The sequence below is a fragment of the Protopterus annectens genome, chromosome 4.part1 (genome assembly GCF_019279795.1).
Source record: "Protopterus annectens isolate FY-2018-M chromosome 4.part1, PAN1.0, whole genome shotgun sequence".
NCBI lineage: Eukaryota > Metazoa > Chordata > Ceratodontiformes > Protopteridae > Protopterus > Protopterus annectens.
Window position 1 is genome coordinate 498,749,920 of NC_056734.1, and position 11,478 is coordinate 498,761,397.

The window sequence follows — 11,478 nt, forward strand, 5'->3', positions numbered from 1 at the left end:
ATCTCCAGAGGGAGATGAAGTGAGCGACCTCGGATGAAGTGAGCGACCTCGATGAGGAAGAGGAAGAACGCCTCTTACGGGGTTTAGCAGGAGGGGGTTAGCCCTCCGACCCAGAAATAGCCTCACAGAAAGGAGATTTCCGAAGACCTTTCAGGATTAACTTGTTCTTTTTCTCGTTAAGAGTCCTGGTCGAAATATTTCTGCAAATCCCACGTAGGGGATCCACAGTAAGGTGGGAGACATTCAAACAACAGACACAAGTCACGGCCATCAGAAAGCAGTAACTTACGGCCGCAATCCTTACACTGTTTAAAATCAACACTGCTTTTCTTATCTGACATAATGATGTGGAGAAGAATGACAGTATCAAGAAGAAGAAGAAAGCCTACCTAAAAGGGTAAGAAGAGAGAGAAAGATTACCAATGATAGTAATGAAGAATTACCTCAAAGGTAAGAAAAGGATAATAAAGGGAAATAGACTAAAGGGAGAGAGTCTTAAGGATATGACAGGGTAGGAGAATACAAGTAACTGATTGAAAAACTTTGAAGTAGAAACGATATACCAATTTTCAAAAAATTATTCACTTAGCTGAGAGAGAGTGGCTTGAAACGGCAGTACAGCAATGTGGCAAACGAGATCTGAGGTAACAGGGAGCAGAGCAGTCTGGGTAGGACCTTGGCTCGAGAGTTTTTGGCTGACACGAGCTTGACATATGGCCGGCTTGGTTCCGAGGACAGAACCAATAACCCATCAGTAAGGAATGAACGAAGATTAACAAGATCAGACATAGTATTACACACAATAAGGGATTCAAAGAATAAAACAGACAAATACAAGGTAATTCATAAGAGGGACAAACCAAAAAGAACCAGATAAGCAGATCTCCAGGTTAATTACCTGGTTTTGGAAAAATGCAGTCTAGACTGACTAAAAAGTCAGCATCCGTCATCAAAATCCATGTTTTTGCATTAAGTGGGGTGCAATGCCATCACTTAGCTAACCTATGAGAGTAACAACTGAGAGGGGATCTTTTTTCACCTCATATGAGGCAGCCTACTGAAGAAGAGCAAGGCCTTGAGACAGATGATGGATTAATCAAAGGAGCTCTATGCACTCTTCGCTAGATTAAGTTTGCTATTACTAGGCGGTATAACCAATAGAAATTAAACGCTTCAATGGGTTTCCTAAAGTCTATGCACTCAGTAGCTTTGAACATGCAAAAATCAACAACCTTGTTTTTCTTGATCTTCAAATATCTCCTATGAGGTCATTACAGAAGCTGAAAGTTCAAGTCGCTTCAAAGTACACTGAAGCAAAATCTAAAGCACTGGCCTGCTGCTGAAATCCAGTACCGAGTTTCCATCTTTTATACAATTTTTTCAAGGTTGTCTTGGGAGTGGTCAGGAGCTCTCTCAAGAACAATGCCACAATCAGTTGGTCCAAGTATTTTCCCTGGAATCTCTAAACTTGGCACTGAAGGCAGCAAGCTGGTTATTTGTCTTATGGTCCAAGTCATGCTGAAAGGGTATTTGGATCAGTGTACTTACTTGGTTATTAAAATATAAATTAAATAGATAAGTAAATAAACATATAAATAGAAAAATGAAAACTTTGCACCCTACCTCGAGTATGCCAAACTTAGAAAATTCATCCATTCCTTATAATCACTAAAGCAGATTATGCATCCACAGCCCCAACCCTAACATACATACACACACACACACACACACACACACACACACACACACACACACACACACACACACACACACACACACTTTAAACTTCTTTAGTAACATTTCTCTTGTCTGCGTTATTATGTGCTTTCTCCAGCTCCCTCTCTTCATATGCACCAATACCAATAGTTTTTCCTACTAAGGCAGTTATCAAATCCCATTCTGATATTTAAATCCTCCAACATGGGCTAGACCAAAATGCTTGGTGTGCTAAAAGTAAGCGTATCCTCAATGCTAAGAAATGTATTACCTTTGCTTACAATATAGATAACAATCCACTTAAATCTGACACAGTCATCAGGGAGTTTGGTACCTTTGCTAATAACAGTCTTTCCAATGAACACCATGTTTCCATGATGGTTAGAAAACTTTTTTTACCTTGCAAAATTGTACTCTTTGTGGTATTTCCTCAAGGTCCAAAGAAGTTACAGTCCCACTTAATACCTCCCTTATTAGGGCCATCATTGAATAAAATACCTCCCACCACCACCACCTCCTTGTCATGTACCTCAGCAAACACCTAAACCAACTTGACAGACCTCAACGTTTCCTCACCAAAGAAGACTTCAGACCTCAGTACTCTTATCTCCTGTGATAGACAAAGTCCAATACCTCTGCTCAGCACCACACAGATTCCTGAAGACAGCTCTGTTTAACCCATGCTACGAATGACCCAGTACTCTTTAAATTCCTTCATCTAAATACAAGTGGTAAAGCAAACGCCTGCTCTATAGACCTAAACCTACTACCATGTCAGCACCATTAGATGGTACAACAGGTACCTAATCCAACGGACTCCCCATTTCTGGAACTGGCTGCTTTACATATCAAGCAAAGCACTTCCCCAACAATCTTTAAAATGAGTCTGGATGATTGGACAGGTGATCTCAAATTTTCACATTGGATATCTGGAAATAATCAGCTTAATGAGGGACATTATTAATCTCCCACCAGTACTGGGTGATGTGGCTGAGCTTCTCAATGGTCTCCTTGGCCATAAACTTAGTAAGGACCTGCAAAACTATGTAAGATATAAAACCTAACTGCACCAAACAAGTATTTAAGTTACTTCTATACCTACCCAGGGACTCCATCTGACTAAAACGCAGACCCACTAGAAAACTGTCTTCTATCAACCATCTGCCAGTTACCGTCTTCCCTGCTTCATGCTCAACCACAGCTGAACACTTTCTCTGTTCCACTTATGCTCAGTTTTTCTCAGTAAACACTAACAAAAGAAAACAGATAAGAAAACGTCTGAAAACTGCGAGCCTGGGAAAACCATGTGCATAGCTGGAGCACAAAGGACTGCTGCATCCTTGCAGGAAAAACAACAACAATTTATTATTATACATACCTTACTGCTATTTCTTTCCTGCTCTGTTTTTTGGTTATAAAATGGTTCATCCCATTTTTCTTCAGACTGCCAAGCATACTTCAAAATGGTACTCAATACAGCTTCACAAAGAAGTATGATTAGATAAATTATTAGGAAGGTATTCATAGACCTAGAAAGGAAAGGGGAAAAGTGAACTGCACTTTAATAGCAATTTTTATTTCCCCAGCAGATATCAAAGTACAATAAAATACAAATGATTAGATAATAAGTATATATTCACTAAAAGCAAATTAAAATAACTCATAACTTCAACTTTTTCTTTTACATTAAAAATACCTTGCCATCCTGATAGCACATGGCAGACATTAGCCTGTGCTTCACGGTTGGAGTCTATTTTGTTTAGTAGTTCAGACAGCTAATGGACATTTACACGCGCCTTCCACAGGGTGTGGATGAAGGAGTTTCCCTTTCTTGCAGCAACAACACTCGCCACAGGGATTGCTTGTGAGATGGGGAGCAGACCCCCGTCAAGGGTCACATGACATCCTACTTGCAATCAGGAGTCATACAATCACCGAGGTAATTACATCCTCCTAAAAGATGAGCTAAAATCCTATAAATCTTTTAGTTCCTCAGTCTGATGGGTTAAGTAATCTCTCTAACAATAGTGTGTACCCAAATAAATAATGGACAGGCAATCCAGTAGGTGTGGGGAGGGGTTACAAACTGAAAAAGCTCCTCAGTTAAGAGTTACAAAGTACTTTTAACTTTGCAATTCACATCTCATTCTGGTAAACCCTTCATGGTAAAGGAGAGCTACTGCTTATTCTCAATTTGCATACAGCATCTTTAATTTTTACAGCAAAATGTTCACAGCTATAAGTCAATGTTATTGTAAACATACTGCAAGGAAAACCACGAAGGGTTCAGTGAAATAGTTCCTTTATTATCTACATTAATTAGTTAACCAACAGCAAGCAAACTAGAACTAAATATATAATAGAACAGAAAATGTACCTATGGCAAATTCAGTGTTTGTAACAGAGATGCTCTTCAATAAAGTATGTCAGTGTAAAATTCTGTCTGAAAGAAACTTAAGTCACTAAAAATGAAACCTAAATCAGTGAAAATGCAAAGTACTGAATATAAAATTATAATTAAAATGTCAAAAAATAATCTGTCAATTCAGATTCACATTGCCTGTGAAACTAAACATTCCCCAGAGAATAGAAAACATGGTTCCAAAAAAGTACATGTTCTGTTAACCTAAACTGCAAACACAACATAGCTCTTTCTGCTTTATTAACATTCAGCAATATTGAATAACCTATTGAATTGCGTTGTAAAAAAGTTTTGTTCTTACAAACACAACACTATTCAACAAATAGAAGATTTATTAATTCAATTTTTAAAAATTTTTGCACATCACTGTTTGACTCAAAAATGGACCGCTTTCTTGTTTAAATACTATGTTAACATTTGATGGATATTTTATGTTTTACTATTTATCCATTTTTTTAATATGTAAATTAAAGTATTTAATATAAGAATAAATTTTAGATATCAACTAAAAGGTTTAAATTTAGTATCAACCCTTTATTTTAGTGAACATTTATATATAGCGCTGATTTTATATATTAAAACAGTCGTATCACTTTAAGAAAATTTATTACTGGCTTGAATTTTGGCGGGCTTCACAGTGAAGACTTGCTATTTAAACAAGTGTTTTTCATCTAATCAATGTTTGCCAGTTCATCTGAGGAAGTCTACCCACTGAGTTAGACGAAAAGCGTGGGACAAGTTTGTAACGTTTCATTATAATAAAGCGTGGCGAGCAGCGTTTGCCTAAGCGGATTTTATTCTTTCTGAGTTTCATTTGTTTTGTTTGTAGTCTTTGAACATTCAGCAATATGATGGCACTCGTGTTCTGATCATATCTCATACAATTTGAAAAAAAATGGATATTTTTAAATCCCTTGAATGCTACTTTTGTCGACATGCATAGTGTCGTCCCAAATTGATCAACATTATTCAGAGGTTCATAGGTGTTCACTAGGCTTAGTGACCACAAGGACTTTTTTAAGCCTAGCCATGCATCCCAAATCTCTGACAAGTTCTGGTACCCTTGATAAGTGTAAGCAGAGGCTTGGGAGATGAAACATTTACAAGCAGCGGCTTGGAAGATGAACCATTTTCCTGTGTCCACTAGAGAGATAGGTTCCAAACCAGGGATGAATTTCCTTTTCTCCATACAACGGTCCAGGTTGCACTTGAACTGGGTTAGGGAGGAACTCTGCTTCACATGGATGGGGGAGCCTGTACCAAATACGGGGTAGTCTCTAGGATACATAACTGTATCTCAAAAGCAGGTCTTATTTATATCACAGGTGAGGTTAAAGTCTTGAAAATGGGTAATTCTGGTGCTGTTTGTTCTGCAGATATGCAGGAAATCCATCAGAGTGAGCTCTAGCAATGCCCTGCATGCCAGGCATAGATCTCCCCTCAACATCCTGCAGGAGACAGAACACAGAGATGGGGCCTTGAGTCAGTCTGCATAGAACATCTTATTTTCGTTCTGTATTCTTTCAGTGAGGTACCAATGTGGGCGTTCCAATTGCCGGACATGCCTGGTTAAGTACATACCAAAGGGGGCATTGTACTCAATGTCAGATCTGATGAATGCCAAATACAGTGAGTGGAACAAAGACTTCCTTGGACTGAGATGTACTTTTGTTTACAAGTTGCGAACAACATAGGATGATTTTCTCACTACTGTAGAAATGTGATGGTCAAAGGCTAGATTACAGTCTGTGTGATTCCCCAAGTTCCTGACTATTGGGTCAGCTCTAAGGGGTGTGTTGTCAATATGATAGTTACAAGGGATGGATGCCTTCCTGAAAGATACTATTATGCATTTCCTGGCATTTAGTTTTAGTCAATGGCTCTGACACCAGTTGTTTGGCTGTGTCAGCTCTTCCTGGAGAACATTTGTGTCAGTGTGGGATTCAATGACAGCTCATAATTTGCAATCATTTGCAAATTTAGACAGCCAGAGGCCACTGATGTTGGTCTCGACTTCAGAGAAGTAAATGGCAAAAAGGAGCAGTCCTAGGACCGATCCCTGAGGGACTTCACTTGTGACTGGCCTCTCTGCAGAGGTGCCCCCCCCAATTCTAACTTCCTGGGTCCTGTCAGAGAGCAAGATCCACTGGATGACAAAAGGGTTTGTACCCAACCTCGTGAATTTGACAACAATCCTCGAGTGGGGTATTGTGTCAAATGCCTTGGCCAAGTCAAGGTAAGCAGTGCAAACCATTTTACCCTCATCAATTGCTTTGGTGACCTTCTCAGAGAAGTCCACCAGGTTGAGTAGGCATGACCTGCCCTTGACAAAACCAAAATGGGTTGGGTCCACTGTCTGGATGGTTACTGTATCATTGTTGATCATTTCCATGACAATTGTTTCCATGGCTTTGCATATGAGACTAGTGAGACTTATGTGTCTATAGTTGGCTCACCTTTATGCAGAGGGATGACTGCTGCTGCTCTCCATTCATGAGGCATGAACGCTGTTTGGAGGATACAGTTAAATAGAAAATTCAGAGGGCCTGATAGGTCATGTTTCATGTTACTTAGAAGGCATCCTGGGATAATGTCTGGGCCCACTGATGTAGTGTTCTTTACCTTAGAGGCAGCATCAAGGATCTGTTCCCTAGTGACAGCAGGGGGTGTTATATTTGATGGCATTTCCTGAGGGAGGGCTGATGGGGAGAGAGGGGTAAAACTGGAGCAGAATTTGTTGGCCAGCAGGTTTGCTCTATCTTCTGGTTCAGTACAGGTGTTTCCATTTACAATAAGCTCTGCACAGAATTGTGCATTGCTTCCTTTGAGGTTTTGGACATAAGAATGCCTTGTGGTTGTCCTTGGCCTGGGAGGCTAAATTTAACTCCCATTTGGCTTTGGTAGACTTTATTTGTCCTCTGAGCTGTTTGTTTAGTTTGGTGAGTGTGTTTATCCTGCTGAGTGCTGCATCTCCTACGTTTTGCCATGATTTTCTTCATTCTGTTATACAGCCTACTGATTTTTGTGATTCCGCCAGGGTGGCTTGTTTTTTCAGTTAGTTATGTACTTCTTTCTGATAGGTACAGCTGCCTCTATGCGGCTATTAATATGTTTGTATAAGGTTTCTGTGAAATGTTCTGCACAGGCAGCAGTGTTCTACGGGTTTATGGGGCTTGAAATTTTGCCAGGTTATCAATTAATAGCAGGAAGTTAGCCTTAGAGTAGTTCCTGAATATTCCAGGTTCGGTTGATGGTCCAAGTTGTAGTGTTACTTCAAAGGAGATCATTTTGCAGTCTGACCTTAGCAGGGAAGAAAATACACTGGGGGGGGGGGGGATGTGCAGCACTCTCTCCCATTAGTCAGAACCAAATCCAGTATGGCTGCACCCCTGGTTGGTGTACTGACAATCTGGTCCAGAGAATCTGTGTTTACAAAATCCAGGAAAAACTCTGCCTGTACATTTGGTGTCATAAAAACTCCCAGATAACAGTGTCAATATGCTAAGACAAAGAAAGCATCTTTTTTTTTTTTACAAGGGGCAAGTCCCCCTGCTAATTAGATATTCTAACTGAAAGATTGCACAATGGAAAAAAAGTATATTTCCCTACTTGGGGACTGTCGACCTCACACACCTGTTGCTTATCTATTTAGTCAACCAAACTGGGTCGACTAAACAGATGCCAACCAAAGTACTGCACAGATGTCGACAAAAGTACCGTTTAGCAAAGTTCATGGCATCCATAAATATATGTGGAGTTTGTGGCGTGTGTGTGTGTGTGTGTGTGTGTGTGTGTGTGTGTGTGTGTGTGTGTATATATGTGTGCATATATATATATATATATATATATATATATATATATGTGTGTGTATATATATATATATATATATGTGAGTATATATATACACGTGTATATATATATATATATATATATATATATATATATATATATATATATATATATATATATATATATATATATATATATATATATATATACACACACACACACACACACATATATATATATATATATATATATATATATACACACACATGTATATATATATATATATATATATATATATATATATATATATATATATATATACACACACATGTATATATATTGTATAAAAATAAAATCCACCACAACTAAAGAGCCGTAGTTAGAAAGAAGCTGAGTAGTGATAAAACATAAACTGCGGACTCTGCACGACTTATATTTAAAACAAAGAATTTATTGTTGGTAAGCGCTTTCGCGTACTCCTGTACGCTTCATCAGACCATAAAACAATGCTGTAAAACAGGCTGTTATATACTCAGACTTTTCCTATAATTAATTAATTAAATTAACCAATTTGAATCAATTATTTAAATAAGCCTAGTGGAACTTTAAAAACCTTAGTTGAGGCAGTTCACTTAGAACATTACATAAACTTGATTCAGAAAAAATAAACTTTAAAAACCTTAGTTAAAGCACTTCACTTAGGACATTGCATAAACTTAATCCAGAAAAATTCATTATTATAAAATTGTTTAAACAACAAAATATTAACTGATTATAGGCTATTAAACTATCATGCTCACCTCAAACTAGAAAAAACATTAAAAATGTATAAATATAATAAATATCCATCTGTTACTAAAAAGCTTTCACTATAAATCATTTTAGAAATTATAACAAAATGTAGAAGCATATAAACATCTAAGGGTATGAATACATAGAAAGGGCATTAATATGAGTATGTGTACCTATATAAATATTAAATTACCAATTCTTAAAAAGCTTGTGGCAACATTAAATGTTTTCATAGAGCATTTAGAACCTAATCTGCTCTGAACATACCATATATACAGTTGTTAAAAAACCTTACTAGAAAACTCATTCCTTATGCTTCAGCACACTCTATCACTATTCAAATTTAAAATTGTAAAACAACCGAGGAAGTAAATATAAATGTGGAATAGCAAAATTTTTTGCTATTTGAAGAAAGACACTAAATAAATCTGCCTGCTCTGACAGATGTGAAACCAAACTTCAAACCTATCCTTGAGTGGAATAAAACTAAAATGTATGAGCTGAACTACATTGTTTTAAAATGAATACAGGAACCTCTAAGGCATACTATCTTCGTGCATTGAGGTAGGGTTTAATGGAGACATAGAGGTTCAAACCTGGAGGGCACACACATGTATATATATATATATATATACACACACACACATGTATATATACATACACATATATATATATATATATATATATATATATATATATATATATGTGTGTGTGTGTGTGTATATATATATATATATATATATATATATATATGTATGGGTGTGTGTGTGTATATATATATATATATATATATATATATATATATATATATATATATATAAAGTATATGTGTATGTGTGTGTGTATGTATATATATATATATATATATATATATATATATATACACACACAAATATATATATATATATATATTATATCTTTTAATTTACTCTTCCCAAGTTTCTATATCTTTTAATTTACTCCCTAGTATTCCACACAGGTTTTAACTTCCCCTTTTCCTTTCTCCCTCTGCCTTCTGTAAACACCGCTGGTAACAAATCCCCTGACCCTTGCACTTATCTTCTCCACTCCATATTTCACTGATAGGTTTTCGCTCTCTTTCTGCCTTCCTTGGCTCTAATTCTGGGTACTACTCCCGTTGCTTGTTTTTTCCCTCTCTTTTTCTCGCTCTTTCTGAAACCTATTTGCTTACAACAGATTGTAATACCCTTAACCTCCACTACCCTAAATACACTCACTACTTTTACTCCTCCTTCCTGTTCTTACCTATCTGTCCATATACTCAGTCACCTTTCCCTCCTCCTTCTGCTCCCACCTACCCATTTACATACTCAGCTACTACGTGTACAGATCTTCCAGTCTGTACCTGCAAACGCCAGCCCACCCCCTCCCCTTAACTAACATCCTCCCTGAATTTATTAAAACCCTCTTGCCCCAGGGTGCCATCTTTATAGTATTTCCGCCCTCGGCTGCTGCGTCTCCTGGCATTAGCGCCTGCAACAATAGTAAGGAAACCTTGTTTATCCCAACACTGTACCGCTACTTGTTGTAATGTAATTGAGTAAGGTATAAGAAAAATAGTAAGGAAACCTTGTTTATTTCAACACTGTACCGCTACTTGTTGTAATGTAATAGAGTAAGGTATACACTGCCTATTCTACTTTTATATGTCTGTTTGTTAAAACGAGCACAACAGGAAGGAGATAGCAGCTTATTACCTAGTAAAGTCCTCACATTGAATGGCTTGGATATAATTACTGTAAGCTGGTTCAGTGGTTAATGCAACGAGCTAGCTAAACTTAACCAAATACTGAGCAGACTATGTGTGAGCGCTGCCAGAAGGTTATTAAGTGGCAATTCCTCCATGTGTTTGTGTAAAAGGTGAAACGTTATCCAAATTGACTCGCATTCTAGTGCTAGTCAACCGTAACCTGGTATTAAGCACAATCCCTGGGAATACTCGAGCGACAACGCCAACCCCTGTACGTGCAATAAACAGCGATGAAACGCTAATCGATTGAGACCTTTATCTCGGATATTCTTGGGTGCACTGAACAATACTTTTAAAAACACTAACCTTGTTCGTGCGATGGTCAAATGTTCATCGCACATCACTTGCTAACCAAAACCAGTACTATATTCATTTAAAATAAAAGGAAAACTATAGTAGGACTTGCGTGTACTGGTCAGAAATATTCTAACAACGGCAACCCTTGCACTTGTGATAAGCATTCAGCGCACATCACCTAATAACCATTTTCCAGCATTATATGCATCTATATAAGGGGAAGATAATATCAAGGACCCCATGCTTAAACAATGAGTATGCGATAACTGTATAAGGAAGGGTGACATATAGCTGGTCCTGAGGGAACACAACACATAGCTAACTGGTTCTCACTGAGAGTGCTAGGCACACAATAACCGAAAACGCCTACATCTGTATGCGTTTGTGCTGGCATTTCCTGATCGTACCTGGCTCTAAATGTTACGTCACTGCTGTTTATAAATACAGTTTACTGAAATTACACCTAGCCCATGTCGTACTGCCCTTTAGAGGACGTAGATTGTTTGTTTTCACTTGATTGCTTTACTGAATCATACTTTGCTCGAAAGCATTTGTGGACCTAGTTCTTTGAGATATTGTGGAATTTACTACAGTGTGCCAAGGATTATCTGAACAGCTTACTAAGGTGCATTTAATTAGTATGGTTGTTTGAAAGTATGATGAAAACACTACTGAAAGTAATGAAATGCTT

The 11,478-nt window shown here is 37.6% G+C and overlaps 1 protein-coding gene across 3 annotated transcripts in view; it reads right to left on the bottom strand.

Annotated features, from left to right (window-relative positions):
• The window catches only part of ATP11B (ATPase phospholipid transporting 11B (putative)), a 2,792,721-nt gene that overhangs the window by 1,919,812 nt on the left and 861,431 nt on the right, over positions 1–11,478 (bottom strand). For all 3 annotated transcript variants that reach the window (XM_044070307.1, XM_044070308.1, XM_044070309.1), the window contains exon 11: positions 3,095–3,245. In XM_044070307.1, coding sequence (XP_043926242.1) covers positions 3,095–3,245 — 151 coding nt within the window. The remainder of the gene's footprint in view (positions 1–3,094; positions 3,246–11,478) is intronic.